Source organism: Idiotropiscis lumnitzeri, chromosome 19 (assembly GCF_059441095.1).
Source record: "Idiotropiscis lumnitzeri isolate Australia: NSW breed Sydney's pygmy pipehorse chromosome 19, RoL_Ilum_1.0, whole genome shotgun sequence".
Classification (NCBI taxonomy): domain Eukaryota; kingdom Metazoa; phylum Chordata; class Actinopteri; order Syngnathiformes; family Syngnathidae; genus Idiotropiscis; species Idiotropiscis lumnitzeri.
In genome coordinates, this window is record NC_142409.1 from 6,957,634 (window position 1) to 6,977,753 (window position 20,120).

The window sequence follows — 20,120 nt, forward strand, 5'->3', positions numbered from 1 at the left end:
TGTTTATCTGAAGCGTAAACTGTGGAGAAAAAAACAGATGTGCAAGAAAAAAAAATGACTGCAATTTTGGACTCAGTATCTAACTCAACTGTTTTTTTGTATTGTTCCCCAATGTTATGGAGGTAGAATGTTGATGCAACAACGGTGTATTGCATACAAGTACCAGCAACCACAAAACGATTAGCACATCAGAGTATGTTGTACTGGACTACATATTACATATCTGTTTTGCATGAATGTGAGCAATTTGTGAAAAGGCATTCCAGTCAGGATGATTTGACAATATTACACTTTTTTATATTACCACCAACCACTTGCTACTGGTGTCTTTGAGGTAATTGTTTTTTTCATTTTATTTTTATTTTTAACACAAACATCCTTCTTCGTGGACCTACATTCAAAATTAAGTCAACTGTCTCCCTCTGCTGTCGTGATTTGGGATAACACCAACCATAACGCCCGATTTAATAATCCAAGCATTGCAATATGTTTTGCCCAAAAATTCAAATCTATCGAATTTAAAACCACACTTCGTTGTACGTTTTACCTTATAGAGATTCAAGCAATAATGATCCCTAAATTCCTGTGTATAAAATGAAATAATTACATACAACTGGCGCTGTGAGCCCTCTCACAAAACCAATTGCTGCTCCAGATTGCTATTGGGGACCACTGGATGAATTAAACACTCGTGTCTAAAAAAGTACAATATAATTTAATGCACACGACACAATTGAGGTGACATTACTATACAGTATTGTTATGATTATGACACGTCCCCATTCAAATTCCATCAACATGCTATATCTGTAAGAAATTGGAGATTATACGAATCTCTGTTTAGGCATAATGATGAAGCAGTACTGTATGTATGAAGCATCTTTCCTGCCCTGAACCTGATTATTACTTAACTTGAATTACAGCCGTTGCAATGTTCAATTGTACTTGCACTTCCAAATGCATAAACGGGGGAGCCATTTACATGTTTCTGTCTATGAATAAAATGACCCCGTTAAGAGCAAATTAAATTGAGTTTAACATCGGCTAATTGGACCTGCCCCAAATTTATACCTGCTACATGTTTTGAAATTTGAAATGGTCAGATTCCTTTTGACTTCTCTTTAATTTTAACTGTTATCCATTCAACATGTTCCCCTCTTGTGTGTTCTTGTAGCATTTTTTAATAAAGTGCTATAACATGCATTGTATTGATCAAAAAGACTAATGATGGCCGATCTCCATGATAGCTCTCTTTTCGTGTTATTTTTATGTAATTGAGTTGATTAAAAATGACGTTTGGTAAATAGTACTTTTCTAGGTATGTTTATGTTTTTCCGTGTAATCGTGTGCTAGTTTGCACAAAACATCACAATAAGCGATTTCGTCCTACTCAATTCCTATGAGCTTTCCGTAGTTTTGGGCGGTACCACAAATAAAAGTTTTCGCTCACGTCTTAAAACGAATTTTATTTGGCCTTCATGAATCCTTGTTTGTAAGCAGAATAGACACTGGCAGTGTTTTAATAAAAATGATGAATGCGTGCTTCACTGTAAAATAAATTAATGTCGGAGAGCAGTTTACAAACTTTACGATCCCCCTCCATTTTAAACAATGGTACAGTCCAAGAGGCAGGGAAGAGCAGTGAGACACACATCATTCCTGTGACAGCGTAGAAACTTGAGTTTTATAGCAAGGATTTACTGTACAGTGGTAGGTACGATCCAGACGTTTATCCTTGGACATGGTTGGTGTCGTTTCCGCAGCACGATTACTGAGCTGTCAGTGCCAAACGAGGGACATCGCAAAGTAGATGAGCATTCGCTCGCGATAGCTGCGCTGCTGCCTGTAGCTTCCTGCTAGGTAACAAGCTGTTAGCTGGTGCCTTACAGTGCAAATGAGCAAAGACAAGTAGCATGCTAGAGAGATGCTAGTTAGCTCGCTCGCTAGCCATCCTATTTTGGGACTGACATTCCGGTAGCTGGTAACTTTCACTTGGCGGCGCCCCTTTTTTTGTAAGAAGTCAATTTATTAATGACACACGTCATGTTGTACAAACGTTAATAAACAACGGCCGTTAAGAAGTAGCTAGTAGCAAGCCAGTACATGACGTTTTGTGGTGATATTTATTTAGTAAACAATTTTGAACCAAAAGTGTTGAATCAAGTTGTATTTTTTCAGTTTTTTTGTTGCATGCATTGCACGACACATTCATTCACATGCATGCGAAATCAGAGAGTGACGACCAGTTCAACGCTGTTGTGCACTTGAGGAGGTTGAGGTTTTGGTGCCTTGCTCAAGGGCACATCTTCCCAGTAACCAGTACCAATGTTTTGCAAAGAAAGTCGATCTGTCGCCCCATCCAGGTTTCAAAGGATTAAAAGACTTAATAGGCATCACTGGCAAATGTATTCATAACATGCTGTTTAGTGGAAGATCATTTTTATGCAGGGTAGTTGTACAGCATTAAGCAAACCTAATTTATTTATCTTAAATCCTAAAAGTTACATTGTTTTTCCTGTGGTTATTATTTGTGTATTTTATGCACGCAAGTTGGTAGAACCGATTCCTCTAGGAAGACATCCTGACAGTGAGATGTTGGCTGAAAGGATGCTTCTGAACAGTCGGCATTGTGTTGAGTGCTTTACTCAAGGGTACATCATTGATGCTGAGCATGCATCAACCAAACCCATTTGCTATATTTTGGTCTGCTTTGGCATTCAAACCCTAGTGGAGGTGCATAGATTTTCTTTTGTTGTTATGCCGATCCCTAGTAAGAACTGTGTGTAGAGTGCTGTCCAATTAGTCCATTTCTGTGTCTGAATGGCGGCAAAACTGGATTTTGTCTACACTGAGCATGGAAACAAGTGACTTCTATCGAGCAAACTGTATCTTGAGGAATGTCTAGATAGTTATTGCAGTCAGAGTTCAAGCATCAAATACCAACAACAATGCAATAATTGTGTCTATTGGCTGGCTTGGGTTGAATTATTTTGTTTGTTTTTTTCATCAGGCTCATAGAAAGGCTGCACAATGTCCTTGAAACCACGGGTGGTGGATTTCGACGAGACATGGAACAAGTTACTAACGACAATCAAGGCCGTTGTGATGCTCGACTATGTGGAGAGAGCAACGTGGAATGACCGTTTCTCGTATCCTGACTGAATTTTTGTGTGTGTGTGTGTGTGTGTGTGTGTGTGAAATGTTAATAAGTGATGGATGTTTTTATTGCGTCATTGAGCTAACACTATTTTTTTATTTTTTATTTGAAACTTTTTAAAATATTTTTTTTATTTTATATTTTTGCAATATTGTGGAGTATTTCTGTGTCACTGTCCTTCGGCATATATTTCCTAAACTCTGACCCCAGTGATATATATGCCTTGTGTGTTGCTTACCCTGAACCTTTAGGTGAGAGACTATACACTGAAACAAAGGTTTTTCTAGAAAATCATGTTCGCAATTTGTACAAGGTAAGCACAACTCCAAATGCAAAGTGTTCCTACATGTGACTTTTTCAAATATTTTCCTGACTATGCTTGCATTGTAGAAAGTCTTGGAATCAGAAGAGAAGGTTTTAGTGATGTACCACAGATACTGGGATGAATACAGCAAAGGGGCTGACTACATGGATTGCCTTTACAGGTAACACTTTCGTCGTACGTTGACCGCCTTCTCGCTTGCCGTATAAAAGTCTCTGACTCAGTTAACTCCTACATATACATACATATACGTTTTCAAAAATGTACTCCCCGCCTCCCAAAGACGTATTTATACGTCTTTTTTCTTTTTTTTGCGTTATAGTTCCGTGTTTTTATAGCATTAGAACACAATATTCTGTTGGCCTCACAAAATCAGTCCAAATCCAGAAAAAAGCTGGAATTGAGGGGTTTCCTCTAGTGAACATTTCTGGGATTAAATGAGTTAATGTCTCACATATACCGCGTGTCCAGTGGGTATTTGAGACGGGTTTCATTTAACACCCAAATCTTTGCTCTCTCCAGGTATCTCAACACACAGTTCATTAAGAAGAACAAATTGACAGAGGCAGACCTCCAGTACGGCTACGGAGGAGTGGACATGAATGAGCCTCTAATGGAGATCGGAGAGGTATTGACTGATACGGCATATAAGCCACAAGGCGATCCGCGTCAAGTTCCGTTGAATTGATGCTCCGGTGCTCAACAATTTTTAATTTGACACTGTAGTTGGCGCTCGATATGTGGCGGAAGCTAATGATTGAGCCTCTTCAAACCGTTCTGATCCGGATGTTGCTGAATGAAATCAAAAAGTAATACTTCCCGCACCATTCTCAGCCACTGGAAATGTATGACGAGTGTCGTTAGAAGCTCAGAACAATATTCCTCCTTTTGTCCACACAGCGATCGTTGTGGTGAGAATCCCAATCAGAAAGTGATCCACGGGGTCATCAACTCCTTTGTTCACGTGGAGCAGTACAAGAAGAAGTTTCCGCTGAAGGTGAGAACGTGAGATGAATTTTCACCTGTCCCAACTTTTGTTGCTACCGTTGTGCCGTGTCATCTTTGTGGTATTCAGTAGTCATTATTTAGTGGTCGTTTTATTATATGACAGCATGTTGGGGTTTGCCTGCTTAAATACTCTTTTATTGTGTTGCAGTTTTATCAAGAGATTTTCGAAGGGGAGTTTGTGACAAAAACAGGAGAGTATTACAAACAGGAAGCTTCAAATTTACTCCAAGAATCCAACTGCTCGCAGTATATGGAAAAGGTACTCACTTGCATTGCTTTGTCACTTCTTGTGCGAGCCACTTGCTCAGGGGCCATTGCAAAAAAGAAAATAATAATAATAATTTGTATCCCTTCGTCCAGGTTTTGGGGCGGTTGAAAGATGAAGAGATGCGATGTCGGAAGTACCTGCATCCAAGCTCCTATGCCAAAGTCATCAATGAATGCCAGCAGAGGATGGTGGCAGACCATCTGCAGTTCCTGCACGCAGAGTGTCAGAACATTATTCGGCAGGAAAAGCGAGATGGTTAGCGTTTGTCCACGATCTTCCTCCCTGTAATTATGATTTTTTTTTTTAATATCAGAGAATAAAATAACAGTTTTTTTTTTTTTTTTTGCAGACATGGCCAACATGTACACACTATTGCGAGCCGTGTCCAATGGTTTGCCACACATGATCCAGGAGTTGCAGGTCCATATCAACAACGAGGGGATACGAGGCACCAGTAACCTATCTCTGGAAAATGTTAGTGACGCAGCACTACATGTATCTTTTATTTATTTTTTTTATGATACGTTTGTAGCCCTGCAATTGCGACTAGTGGCTTACCCCGCTTTTCAATTAATTCACAGATTCGTCGAGATCCCAATCCATGTTTTGTACATTCATTGTGCAGGAAATTGTTTTTTTTTTTTTTAGTTACTCAATTAATGTTTGCTTCCATTTCTTTCTTTCATTTTCTTCATCCAACACATAATTATACACATTGTGCAGCTGCTTGGATAACAAAGCATTGGATCAAAAATTAATTAGAATTTGTTCCCCGCATGTGGGACTTAAAATGCATTCCTTTTTTAAATTTTTATTTATTTTTTATTTATTTATTTTTTTGTCTTTTGAAATTTGACACATTTGAAAATGTTTGCGATTTATCCTGATCTTTTAATTTTGTATTTCCATGATTGTTCTTTTGACAGCACAGGTTTTTCAATTTTTTTATATCCCCTAGAGGTCAAAGATTGCTCTTTTGTTGACCTCCTGCTTTTTTTTTTTTACGCTCTTCCAGATGCCGACCCTGTTTGTCGAGTCAGTGCTAGAAGTTCATAGTAAATTTGTTCAGCTCATTAACACCGTTCTAAATGGAGACCAGCACTTCATGAGTGCGCTTGATAAGGTAAAAAAAAACAAAAACAATCTTACCTGGGATAAATGATATCACTGTAAAACATTTTAAAAATGCTCTTAAATCCACTTTTTTGTTATGTTTTTTTTTCTTAGGCGTTGACGTCTGTCGTGAACTTCAGAGAGCCTAAGTCCATCTGTAAAGCTCCAGAGCTGGTTAGTGCATACACAAACAAATACTGTTTATTATATTCGTTCATGCCTTGACTGGGTCACTGTCCTCCGTGTGTGTCTGTGCAGCTGGCCAAATACTGTGACAATCTCTTGAAAAAATCTGCAAAGGGAATGACCGAAAATGAGGTGGAGGACAAGCTGACCAGCTTCATCACCGTTTTTAAATACATAGATGACAAAGACATTTTTCAAAAGGTGAAAACAGCCTCGGTTGGAGTTTTTATTCCATTAAGATCAGTGCTGTGGTTAAAAAATAGAATCACGCGTCTGCATTTAGTATCCTCAGAAGGTGAACTCTTGTTTTCTCTTGTGTTTTCAGTTTTATGCCAGAATGCTAGCAAAGCGATTAATACATAGTTTATCTTTGTCAATGGACTCCGAAGAAGCCATGATCAACAAACTAAAGGTAAACCTGAGTCAAAACGTGCTTGCTCGTCTTTGAACTCCCAGGTTGTATTCCCTCAAAGACTCACTCAGGACAAACTCTCATGGTTCCTCCCCCACTCCCACAGCAAGCGTGCGGCTATGAGTTCACGAGCAAACTTCACAGAATGTATACAGACATGAGCGTGAGCGCCGACCTCAACAACAAGTTTAACAATTTCATCAAGACAGAGGACACTGTAGTGGACTTGGGGATCAGTTTCCAGATATACGTATTACAGGTGAGTAAGGAGACATTCAAGATGCATGCAATGTGCCAGATGCTTTGGTTTCAATATCCATGAACATCTTCAAAAGACACTTTCTTGCGGAAATAAAATGTGTTCATCAGAACCTTGTAAATAGACCCGGCATTCATCAAGCTTTTTATTAAAGGACCCAGATAGGCAGAATATTATGTCACACTTCAACACAGCAGACAAAAAAACAATTATTTAAATTTGATGCATGACCAAGTCAATGTCAGCTTCTGGTACGAATTAGCTCAGTTGCAGAAATCGCCAAGGAATTGTTAATTTATTTAAATACGGTATGTCAGCAAAGTGCTGAGTCACATTTGTAGCAGTAGTTAGGAGATTGAAGTTACAAATGAGACTGCAACGCTATAACAACTGCAGAAAACACGTCCGGACTTTCTCTTCTTGTGTTTGCAGGCTGGAGCTTGGCCACTCACGCACGTACCATCTTCCACATTCGCCATCCCACAAGAGCTGGAGAAGAGTGTCCAAATGGTGAGTTGTTTGATTTTTTTTTGGGCGCTTTAAAAAGACCATCTCTGTTAAATAATCCCGGTTTCCCCTCTTTGCATACAGTTTGAATTGTTCTATAATCAGCACTTCAGTGGGAGGAAACTGACTTGGCTACACTACCTCTGCACAGGTAACAAAAATTGCACACGTGAGGCGGGAAATTCTCAAGGCTTTGAATTAAACTAAGAAAAAACTTTAATCAAACCAAATGAAAAGTAATCATCATCGTTATCAAGTTCATGCCTGTTATCTGTTCCCCGCTCCCCTCCCATCAGGCGAAGTGAAGATGAACTACTTGGCCAAGCCTTATGTCGCTATGGTGACCACCTATCAGATGGCTGTGCTCCTCGCGTTCAATAACAGTAAGACGGTCACCAACAAGGAGCTGCAGGATGGGACCCAAATGAACGAGAAGGAGCTACAGAAGACCATCAAGTCTCTTTTGGATGTCAAGATGCTCAATCACAACTCAGAAAAAGTGAGAAAGTCTAGCTTCTATATCAATTTATTTTCATAGCAGAATAATTCAATTTAATTTAATTACTGAAAAATGAATAAACTAACCGTTGCACTGTGTTTCTATCATTCTTTATGCCGACAGGAAGAGATTGACGCTGAATCCACGTTTTCGCTCAACATGTCCTTCGTCAGTAAAAGGACAAAGTTCAAGATCACGACGTCAATGCAGAAGGACACCCCACAGGTTAGACGCTCATCTAAAACCCTTGCGACGTTTTTTTTTTCTAATCTTCCATATCGTTGCTGCGTAGGAGATGGAGCAGACTAGGAGTGCTGTCGACGAGGACCGCAAAATGTATTTACAAGCTGCTATAGTAAGAATCATGAAGGCCCGCAAGGTGCTCAGACACAACGCCCTCATACAAGAGGTGGGTTGGTTTATGCTGTCGCCGGAAAATTGGTCCTGTGCAGTCGCTTTGTAACACCAGGATTCTCATCCTCACGCGCAGGTCATCAATCAGTCCAAAGCCAGGTTCAACCCAAGTATCAGTATGATCAAGAAGTGCATAGAAGTCCTCATCGACAAGCAGTACATCGAGCGAAGCCAAACCTCTGCGGATGAGTACAGCTATATCGCTTAGCGACGGAGTGGGAGAGCGACACGTAAACCCACCTGTGTGACTGTGGCAGATACACGTTTTAAAACATACGACGAAATCATAACGAAACAAGACTCACGCATCCTTTTTTTGGGAGGGAGATTGTCGCCATCTGCTGGGAGCCCAACATGGTGACTAAAGCAGGCTTGCAAAGCCGGCCGGACACAACTTCCCATTCCTCTCCACCGTCTGATTTTTTTAAGCTGTTTACAACATCACCAGTGCCACGCGCATCATGTGCGCGAAAAACGACTCAAGGAAGAACGCCTATATACTATAATTATTGGTGAGCAAAAGTGCAGAAGGGCCTCTGAGGTGACTGAAAATCAAATTATGAATTAGAGTGCGTTGGGGCATCAGCGATCAATTGATTGCTGCACATTTTAAAAACAGTCTTTCTTTTCTCATGTTTGCAATTGATGTTTGTGTGTGTGTGTGTGAGTTATTTTTTTAAATATTCTGGATCGGAAAAACATCTGTAATAAAACTGGTATACTGACTATTGTATTTACTTTGAGATGTAAAATAAATAATGACAAACATGGTCTTACTGCTTGTCAAATAAATAAAATGAATTCCCAAGGCTTTTATTTAAAATTTTGCTGATTGTTGTTATTTCAGTACTTGGATTCACGACTTTATGTGGGAGCGTGTCCAACTCAGCTATTATTGGGGCAGAGCTACTAGGGCCAGCATCAAATGTGCTCATTAACGATAGAAATAATTAAATATTGAACAAAAAAAAAAATTCCCACGCAAATGTTTAGTTTGCTGGAGTTGATCAAGAAAAAAATCGTAAAAATTAATGTGTAAATGTTGGAAAAAAGCTCCTCCTAATGATTTATACTTATCAGAATTCTACATACTTGGAAATCACAATGTCCCCGATTCGCTATCCCTGATATAGACCAACATTCACACTCACAAACCAGTTTTGATTCTATTGATTTTTTTTTAAATCTCAGAACTGGCTGCAAATCTCCTCAAACATGTTAAATTAAGGGATGGACTTTCGGAAAGCAAAGATTGCTGTAATACACTTTAGCTCCAGCAGGTGTCACTGTTTTTTCTTTCTTTTGATTTTATTTAATTTTATTTGTTTTATTTATTTATTTTGAACTGTGCTGTCAACCTTCAAAATACATGATGGTCAACAAGGGTTACTTTTTTAAAAAATACTGGACAGTAAATACAGGTGATATGCATGCAGTTTTCTAACTACTTTTTAAGGTCGCAGGTTGAGATGGACCATACAGACACACACACAAACACACACGCATTGCACATTTGGACAAAGGGGAAATGGGATGCTAAATAAAAATCAATAGAACAAACGGTTGAGGCACTCACCTGAATCAGTTTTACTTCCTATGTGGTAATCCCAAAAAGGTGCTGTCTCGACATGCCCTATATTAAAAGCAGACTGAAATAGCTTTTGTTGCTCCGTTTAAGCAGCAATGGGATTTTACAGACGTTTATATTGATAAAAGCCATCCAGCTTCTCCTGATCTAAATTCTTGTTCTCACCGTGTAACTCTAAAACTCAAGTGCTGTGTGCATGGAAAAGCAATCAGACTGATTTTCCAGAAACATTTGACGACAAGTTTTATGCACAGCCTGGGTCTGAATTTGGCCTTGATGCAAGTGTACCATCGATAAGCATTCCTGCGGTAGCCTGTCACCAAGAAGGTCTGGATTCAGTCTTTAACCAAATGTCTTTTATTTCCTGGTGCTGTTTTACACAATTCAATACAATAATGAAATGACATATTTATTACATGCTGCTGTATCAAAAGTGCTTGGAAGAAGGAATCCAGAGAATGCATTCATGATTTCAATAGTAAATTAGGTCACACTGCATATCAGTCCTGGGGCTAATTTTATTCCGCATTATGCCCATATCTTACATTATAATACTAACCTGTAAAATACCTGTTAAAACTGTGATTTATAACTTGAAACCAGACAATACCCTGGGCTCAAAATCCATCTGAAAGATCAAAACAAATTCAATCTCCATATAATCTCCTTACATACAGAGTAATTAACAACCAGTACCTTTATGCATTTCCGACTAACTAGCGAACTAAGAAGCAGCAATGATGAAGATTTGCACACTTTCTTGAAAAACATTCGTATGTCCACCCTTTCCATCCATTGTTTTTACTGGGCTGTTGCTATAATTATTATTATTGTTATTACATTTTTATTGGCTGAGCCACACAGAGCCTCAGGTATTAAATGAAAGAAATTTCACAGGCAAAACATGGACTGGATTTCCCACAATAAGGACATTTTCTTTAAACAATTGGAATAAATTGGATTGGTTAACAACATACTGGGGCTCCTATAGGACTGAGTGAAGGGAAACAGACATTTATTCATCATAATTCATTAAAACATTAATATTTTTTTAATTTAAAAATTATCGCCATCTTTTATTGATTTTCTTTTGAATATTTTCTGTTAAAAAAACAAAACAAAAAATATTTTAAGCATGAAATGACCATATGTTTTACTGCGGGGTGGCTTAGAATATTTCAGGGGGGCCCACCCCACCACCCCCCCCTAAAACAGGCCTTGTGACGCCACTGTTTGGATTCTCTAACTGGCCAAAGCACGCTTAATTCGTGCTTGCATTGGTTATTAAAGGGTTAAGTACAGATTGTGCGTACTTTTGCCAGCCCTGCTGGTTGCACACAGAAGACATTCCTGGTGCCTGCTCCAACATGCGGGCGACCATCGCAGCGTCATGTCAGCTGTGCGCTCCCCGCTGACAAGCCGCTCGGCTGGGGAAGTTTCTTTGAAGTGAGTCAACACCAGAGGAGGACGCCACCCAGTCAGCCGGTCGCAGCAGCCACTGAATCTCATTACTTGGACTTCTCCACGCATTTCAAAAGGAGCCCTTCTTGCTCAAGCAAGTGGGGATTTTGCACGCTTCCCCAACGCCGCCAAGGGATGGTTCGTGTCCCTTTGACGCGTCGTCGTTTTCCTCTTTGGAATTAACGCGAGGAAATGAAGGTGACTGTGTGTTTCGGACGGACCCGGGTGGTTGTCCCGTGCGGGGATGGAAATATTAAAGTGACCAGCCTCGTCGAACAAGCTGCCATGAGGTACAAAAGGGCCATCGCTAAGGTAAGAGCAGAACGCGTGCGTGTGCGACGTCGCGCAATTTGCAACCGCAATATGGCGCTTTTTACTCGGGCAAATAAAGAAACAAGAGGGCGGTGGTGCAAAGTGTTACTTTCCAGCGATAGACAAGGAAACAAACGTGGACCCCCCCCCCCTCCTCTTTATGGAGCCCCCTTGGGCTCAATTGATGACTGAAAGGTGCAACTTGGAAACAAACAAGGCTATTATTAGGTTTGCTTCCAAAAGTAGAAAGAAAACTTCCTCTAAAGTAGAGTTCGTGGACGAAACTTCGACGTTTTATAGATGGTTTGTGTAATTAGGCGGAGCAAAACCAGCGTGCAACATTGTGCGTATTTAGGTGCAGGTGTGAGTCTGATTTTAAACTGATTGCAAACAGTAGCGCCTCTCGAGCATGGGTGACTATAAGAAGAGGTGGCTAACCCAGGTTCTTTCTTATTCTGATATAAATATTACTCAAATGTTTGAAAAATAAATTCCTGTTTTTTACCGCATGTGCATCGATTTCTTTGCATTTCTGCTAGTCTTTCTCTTAAAAGGATAATAATCTTGTAAAATGATTGGACCTCAAGATATCAATATTACTTATCACACAAGTAGGCAATACACACTGGCTTATATATAAAAAAATATTTACTTTTAGGAATAGAATAAGGCAGAAACTAAAATTTTCACAAATAAATCCCTTGTAACCAATCCAATATTCAACCTTAAGTGACAAAACAATACTGATAAAAGTCATCACATTCATCATGAATCATGATTGCCAAAGACAACATCCAAAGTAATTCTCTTAAAAGAGGTCCCGGATGGGGAATATCTTGTTTCTCCAAATCTGTTTTCAGTCATTGTCTCTGGTTTGTCACTTTTGTAATGTATTGTAAACGTGCATGTGATAAAAGTAAAAGTTTGAAAAAAAAAATGCACAAGAACATATACCTGCAAAATCGACAAGTACAGCAGCCAAGTATTTGTACTTAGTCACTTTCAACCCCTGTGACAATATTACCCTTTGAATCATGCAAGTCTGCCTTATGTTGTGGACAGTGAATGTAAAAACAAATCCCACTAAAGTACACCCTCACTGCCCGCTTTTAAATGCTAATCACGTTTTGGAGCATATTCAAGCTTCATGATGGAATGCAAGCCCCTATTCCAAACCTGAATGGGACCCATCGTTTTTCCCCGCAGAGGGTGTCTTGTCTCTTAGTTTCCAAACCCACTAAAATGAGAAAAAAATAAATAAAAAAATAAATAAAAATTAGAGAAAAAATAAATAAATAAATATATATATATATATATATATATATATATATATATCAGCAGTACATTTAGCCACTGAGACTAAACAGTGATGAAATACCGCAGATCAACATTCATTCTTAAAGAGGACTTCCTCACACACACACCAATGATCACACATCCCCTTAATAGTTTTTCCGCAGTTCAGCAGAATGGAAGCGACTGGCCCATTGATCCGTGCTGTGGTACTGTAAATGGAGAAGCGTCGACTCCGGAGAACATTGCCATCTGCAACAGGTCCGTTAAGCCCTTTGGGCCTCTGGAAGACATAATCGCTTGTATGGGGAGTCACTTGAGAGTTTAAAATGTTCTCAGAGCTGACAAAGCATTAAAACCATAATCCGTCTTCTAAAGTTGCAAGATTTATTCAAAGTACGTGGATGGATGCAAATAAGATATAGGAATACTAGTTTGCCTTGATGATGATGAACAGGTACGATTGCTCGTTTGGTTCACATGCATACCACATTTCTTGGACTATTAGGCGCAAGGATATAAGGTGGATTACTGCTCATTTAGGGAAACAAACCAGTACAGCAAATAAGTCAAACTTTATTCCACTTTGTATTGTATAAGGCACACTGTCATTTTTTGTGTAGTGTTAAAACAGTCAAATCAAAAGAAAATAATAAGCAGCGACACAAATTAGTCGATTCACGATGGAGCATTCTGATTGGTGCAATCGCTCGGAACATGCGGCAGATGCTGATCCCCATTATATGATCCTTGGAGTAACAGCGACTCGATATCTGTTGCTGTTCTCATTTCCCAGCGCGCCATCATTTTCTGCGGCTCAGCAGAAAGGCCGAGACAAGTCCATTGATCGACGCTGTGGCACCCGTAAATGTAGACTCGAACACAGCTCGCCGAAAACCCTTTTGGATACCGTCTCACACACGGGCAGAAAAAGCATTCCAAAAGTTTACCGGTTCATTATGGAGACTGAAAAGATTAACACATGGGGTCATTTAGTTAACTTGTCCAATTGCTCTCCATTGCCCGATGAAACAAAACTGAAAATGTAGTTGGATGAAAGCTTTTCAGGAATGATTAGCTCACCACAGTCAGGAACCTGTTGGTTATGTCATAAAGAGAGAAGTTGCAATCCGAATAGCTGTTTTACGGCAGTGCGTAATAACTGGATGTGTAATTATGTGAATAGAAGCGGAGCTTGTGGGTCCTGCACGATGACGGGAATGCGGCGGGATTGATGGGAATTGACGATGGATAAGTTCAGGCTTCTGGTCAAGCAGCAGAGATTTTTCAAATTCATTTCTGCCACATCAGGGAACAGAGCGAGCGCGGGGTTAGGAGAGGAGGGTGGACTCGGTAACCTCTCATCATCGTCTCCTTTGTGCAACTTCTCTTCTTTCATTATCCCCCCCACCTCTTTTTTTTTTCCAACTCATTCCAACATGCTCCACCCTCTTTATCCACGGAGGTGATCATCTTTTTGAATCACTCTCGAAAGTGTGTTTACAGAGAAAGGACTGGGGCGAAGCATAACAAAATTAAAGCCTTTATATGTTCTCGACATGTGCCTCGTACTCCAAAAATTGTGTTTTTTGATGAGATTTTATTTGTAGCTTTGGGATGACGAGAATGAACTGATTTAATTTTTATCACATGCTACAACATCAGTTGATATGTAGGCAAGGTGAAATTAAAACAGAAAATTAATTTTCTCAATTTTCTTGAGGGCTGTGCAATTAATCAAAATTCAATTATTACATTTAACGATTACAAAATGAATATAATATAAAATGATTATGATCTCCAGTATTATTATTTATATAACTTAAAATAGTGCTAATTTTACAATGTCTAATACTATAGCTAGTATACCGGACTTCAAAATTTGAGTGTTCAATTGAAATACAAAAAAAATACAAAAATAGCAAATTGATAGCAAAAGTATATTGCAAGTAAACTCCAATACACAATTTCTTTACTTTATACAAAAAGATTCCCGCTCGAATTTATATTTGCACCTTATTTTAATTTAAAATAACTAGTTTTATAAACTATCCAATTCAAAAGGAACTTACATAATTATAGTGTTTCAAAGAATTGGATTTGCCTTAATATTGTTTATATTAAAATATTTCTTGTTGTTAAAAAGTAATTAAAAAATAATTAAAATTGTGATTTTAACTATTACTAAAATAATAGTTTTTCATTATCGAGCAGCCCTACTTCGCTTTCAAATTATTTTTGTAATTATTCATGATATTATATATATATATATATATATATATATATATATATATATATATATATATAAAACCAGTCAACTGTCAATGCCTTTACATTCTTAAATTAATAATATCTTCATATGCCAACATTATGTATGCAAAGCTAACATTACGGAATATCGAAGACTAACTTATTACATTTTATATCCCTCTGTGCCTGATTTAATGGCTGTAGCGGGTTCCCCCCACTCTGTCGACCGGCCCTAAGATCAATGACCCCACAGTTGGGCCCTTATCTTTATCAAACAGTGTCTCTCTTCTGGGTCAAGGTGAGGGCATTCCAGGGCCTCCCCACAGTCGAGAATGCCACTCATGTGTACACAAAACAGTTGCACGCGTGCTGTGTAGGCGGTGGGGAGAGCGCAGGCATGCAAAGACTTGTGCGAGCCAACGGTGCGACAAACATCCGAGACTCTCAATTCGGGGTTGAGCTTGAGTGTTGCATGCAAAGCTGCAAGGATTTCTGGCAGCTCTTGCCAAATGTAGCAGTCGGCAAGCCACGCGGAATAGTGCCAAATTCCGCTGCCATGCCAAATCACTGAGTGGTGTTTTCTGGCTATATACGGTACAAAACGGGATATGAAGATATTTGTGGTGTGCTTCTTCATAGTAAATATATAATTTTTTTTAGTTTGCATATCATGAAAACGCATGATGACTTTTTTTTTTTCCCAGCAAAAAGTGTGCACGGTGACTTCATGCGCTTTCACAGACTTATCTGAAAAGGAGTAAACAGCAGACAGGAGTTCCAGCGTCCTACGAATGTATGATTTCCTGTCTAAGCCAACGATTTACCAACTCAGTGGTTCAGAGAAACCAGTTAATCATTAGCTAGTACTGTTAGAAGCATTACAATAGGACAGACATACACTTGGTGGTGTTGTGTTAGTCCACGTGTGTGTGTGTCATTCGGTTATTTCTGATCGCATTAAACAATGTTGTTTAAAAAAACAATCTGTATATGGTATTGCTTGTATGAAAATACACGTTGGTTGATATTGTTGAGCAAAAGCCACACAAGGTTGGGAATGCGGTGTTATTACTCGTGAAGCAAACAACTGAACACAAACAGTGTAGCAAAAGACGTAGACAAACAACGCAACAATTGGCACACGCCGACATTCTCGATACTATGCAAAGAATGACAAATATTAGTGCCGCACTAAGGAGCAGAGAGCAAATGTGACGTCTCAGTGAACGGTACTGTCTTCCCGTTTTATTTCCGTATTATTTTCCAGTTGTTTTTCTCAACCCACATCCCCGTGAGGTAACGTTTGTTTCAGAAAGTTGGGTGTAATCAAAGTGAGCAAGTCCTAGCAAAGGCCAGCTATGTGCTTTGTTTTGACACGACAAGACAAGCCAGGCTCTTTGGGTGCGTTTTGTCAGTCGTTGATTTCTGCTACTGTGATTGCAGTTGCAATCGCAAGCGTCGCTATAAAGTACGCAACTAGTTACATTTAATCAATAATCAACCAATAATAAAAAAGCTCATTTTGCTTAAAATTAATGTTTTGGTTCCATAAAGATTTTCACTCAACACCGTTTTCCATTCGTCAATTTTTCTGTTCAAGACGTTTTACACAAGATGACTTGGATTTGTATAAATGTTGCCATGCAAGAATTTGCCAAACATCTGCCCGCCATAATATCCTCTCAAACATCCCCAATAAGCTGGAAAATGGAAAAGGCATACTTGATATACACGGGTTTGTTGGCAGCGCTGTGAGGAAAATTCAGTCAGTATTCCGAACGCAGCAGAACCGCATGTCGAGTGATAGGTAAAATTTGGCATTATGCTGAACTATATTTCACTCTTCGTATAGTTAATAAATGTGGTGTAAGTTAGTGGAAGGCTTTTCTGCGGTGCTTTTAAGTCTCTCTCTTGCAATAAAATGGTTCTGTCCTTTCTGGGCTTATACCGTAGTGTGGTTTGTGGAATTATATGAAAGTAGAAGGTTAAAAAAAAAAAAAAAAAGCTCAGAGAAAATTACGTACACCTTACGCGGCAGGCTTTAATTACAGCGCTGCTGTCTGTGCCTGCTCTGGACTCTTCAGATCTGCTCCCAAGGACGAGTGAAATAACAGGCTTTGCGATTGGCCAATCCCGATTTTTTTGCATTTTGCTGTTATATTGCCAAGGCAATTACATCTATTACGCCATGTACATCCTCTGGAGCCGTTAAGATTCAGTAATCATCTAAGAAGACGACAAAGGCCGATAAGTGAACTTCTGATAACTTAATGTATTAATTGCCACCGCCATGTTTAACAAATTAAACGATGACTTTAGAAGGTTTTGTTCTGACCAGCCAAATGTTGAAGTCATCAAGGATGAATGTCAGATTAGATTAAAAAAAAAAAAAAAATCAAATGTCGACATGCCCTGCTGGGAACTTTCCAACTGGTGTTTGCTTGGGCTTTGAAACTAGGTCAGTCAGTCCAGACTGAGGAAGTGCTGCAGATCAATACGGGAACTATTTTGGACGATGCCATAAATGTTAGATGGGCTCACGGGTTACCTGAAATAAAAAGAGAAGCTATCCTAAGTGAGCCTGCATTACCAAAAGATAGAAAACTCGATCGGTAACAGAAAGAGGCTCCTCTTAATCCTCGGCACCTCCAGTCGCGTCTGGACCGCAGACCTGATGCAGTGAGCAGCTGCATACGGGTGGAGGAGCTCAAAGAGGGACGCTGGGGTGAGGCGAGCAGCAGTATTTTGGAGCAACTGGAGACTTTTAAAGGAGGACTGGCTGACTCCAAAATAAAGTGTAATACAATAATCTAGTTGAGATGTAACAAAAGGCATGAATTACTCTAAAGTGCTGCTGGGAAAGAAAGGGCTTTACGTGAGCGAGCTGCCAAAGGTGACAGAAGCTGGCTCGAACAACAGCACTGGTTTCCCGTTCCAATTTAAAATCAATGGCCACTTTAGAAACTAAGACTGTTGGCTTTGGATAAGACGCCAGGGGGGCCGAGTCAACACGGTGGAATGTAGAAGGGCCACTGCCACCAAACTCCACAACTTCAGTTTTCTTCTCTTGAGTGACATGACGGGGCTAAAGTGGAGAATTAAGTAACTCGCCAAGTTTTCCCTTTTGGACTCTTTCACTTTGCTTTCGTAACAAAGCCAACAGTCTTTTAGGATTTGGTAAGAGACCTGCAGCCTGTCTTTTTTTTTTTTCATCTTTGCGGCATTCGTGTTTAGCTGCACGACTTTTCTCTTAAAACCGGTCTTACTTTTGGCCCCATCATTTTTTAATGGATCCCCAGAATCCAATTCATTGCAGTGGAACAAAATCTTAGTTTCTCATGTTTGAAGAGGGAACAAAAAGCTGATCAAAGGCATCATATGACGGACTAACGGTGAGGGGGGTTAAAAATCAGACAGATGCTCTCACTGGTCGCTGGTTTAACAGCAGCAGAGGAAAAAGCAATATCAAAGTCAGTCATATGATCAAAAATGATTGTCCAACACTTTCAAAGTTGAGTCCGACAGACCAAAGACGAAATATCACGCTGCCATCTTGATCTTTAGAATATGAAGACGTGATTGTGGTGTCACAAAATCTTTCCAGTGATGCTACAGACCGCATGGTGTGTCACAATCCGATCCAATCAAGGTTTTCACGTTGTCAACCAATTTTCCACATCTCTTCCGCGAGTGACGTTAGGTGTTAGTGGCATATCCTGTTCCTGCTTGGTCACATGGAACACGTCTCTTCTTGCCTTTTTTTTTTTCTGAGGATGCCGAGCTGCTGTTGACAGGCCGAGGATGGTTATCTCCATTTTTAGGGTTTTAGTTTCTTGTTTCCTACAAGCTCACGCAGAAGTCTCCAAAATGTCCACCTAACATAAGATGGCTACTAATGATACTTGCAAGTTGTGCAGACTCTCTAGAGAAGATATAGAAATGCAGATTTGATATTTTTAGTATGTTGAAACGACATTGTGTGTGTTTGCTTATAAAAGTGACAATTCTAAGCAAACGGCATCACATTGATGGGCCCTTATCTCACATTCTTGCGCGGATGAATTTGAATACCTCTCCTAAACCTCGGCCATCTGTCCAACACATCTGTCACCCACTGAAACTTCCTCAGGAATAATTATTCCGTTTTGTCACGGAATGTGTGAGCGGCATCCTGTAGAGTGCGGGAGTGTGTGTGGGTGTGCGATTGACCTGGTCGAGCCGGTTTCTCACTCACTGTCAACAGCCACTCGCGTCTTTCAACTCAACGCGTTCACTGAGGGCCCCGGAAGCACTCGACGCCTTCATTGACTTTTTTTTTTTGGCAGTTGTCACATATTTCTTGAGGAAAAACTTCCAACTAGCTGCCGAATTCCCTTTTTTTCTTTACATCTACATCATTCGGCATGGCAACTTTTCTTTTTTATGTGACTTCAGAATGTTGTTTGTCTCTGAGAGTTTGGTCATATTTCAAACTGGGCGACCTTGCGAGGTGCCTGATAATGCTGAATATAGCTGGATAAGAGAGAAAAGACATTTTTTGGTAAATTTGGTCACACTGATTGGGTGTCTCTCTGCCCTACTTAACTCATCGTGATATCAAAAAAAAAAAAAAAAAAAAGTTAAGAATCTTTTTATATCACAGGTGTCCAACTCATGGCCCGGGGGCCAGATCTGGCCCGCCATCATCGGAAATTAAGCGTTTCGACTTCGTTTCTTGCTAAAATACCCAGATTGAAAATTGACTTCACTTTTACCACCCCCGCCCTTTTAAAATGAATATTTGAACATTTTATTGGGCCTATGATTTCATAGATAGTTATCAATGTGTCGTGTATATGTAATAAGAGGTGATAATAGGTTTATGAAAATATGAATACCATGTGGCCCGTGACAAAAATTCATTTGGCACCTCTGTTCTAGATAATCAAATATCTGAGGCACAGTGTAACCTCTGTTGTCAATTTGGACTCATGTGCCCTGGCTGTCATACTTCTCAAAGCAATTATGTGCGTGACTTTTATAAGCCGCAATCACAGGTATATTTTTGGAGATAATTTGGTTACAAGCTATT

General features: G+C 39.6%; 2 protein-coding genes across 5 annotated transcripts in view; both read left to right on the plus strand.

Annotated features, from left to right (window-relative positions):
- The first annotated feature begins 1,565 nt into the window (after window positions 1–1,565).
- On the plus strand, window positions 1,566–8,968 carry cul2 (cullin 2). Of its 2 annotated transcripts, none has more exons than XM_088283475.1 (21): window positions 1,566–1,710; window positions 3,011–3,149; window positions 3,368–3,470; window positions 3,548–3,642; window positions 4,002–4,107; window positions 4,206–4,288; window positions 4,380–4,476; window positions 4,636–4,746; window positions 4,848–5,010; window positions 5,105–5,229; window positions 5,771–5,878; window positions 5,983–6,042; window positions 6,127–6,255; window positions 6,380–6,466; window positions 6,573–6,725; window positions 7,158–7,235; window positions 7,317–7,383; window positions 7,529–7,731; window positions 7,855–7,956; window positions 8,024–8,140; window positions 8,222–8,968. In XM_088283475.1, exons 2-21 carry the CDS (start codon window positions 3,031–3,033, stop codon window positions 8,351–8,353), a joined length of 2,238 nt encoding a protein of 745 aa, XP_088139601.1. In that variant the 5' UTR covers window positions 1,566–1,710; window positions 3,011–3,030; the 3' UTR covers window positions 8,354–8,968. The 2 variants fall into 2 exon arrangements, with proteins under 2 accessions (XP_088139601.1, XP_088139602.1); XM_088283476.1 differs by having other exon boundaries at window positions 1,606–1,860.
- A 2,083-nt stretch (window positions 8,969–11,051) lies between these two features.
- The window catches only part of LOC148318297 (partitioning defective 3 homolog), a 244,398-nt gene continuing 235,329 nt past the window's right edge, over window positions 11,052–20,120 (plus strand). For 2 of the 3 annotated variants that reach the window (XM_088283027.1, XM_088283025.1), the window contains exon 1: window positions 11,052–11,506. In XM_088283027.1, the coding sequence (XP_088139153.1) occupies window positions 11,387–11,506 (120 nt within the window). In that variant the 5' untranslated portion in view covers window positions 11,052–11,386. The remainder of the gene's footprint in view (window positions 11,507–20,120) is intronic. The other variant, XM_088283024.1, reaches the window with a different exon arrangement.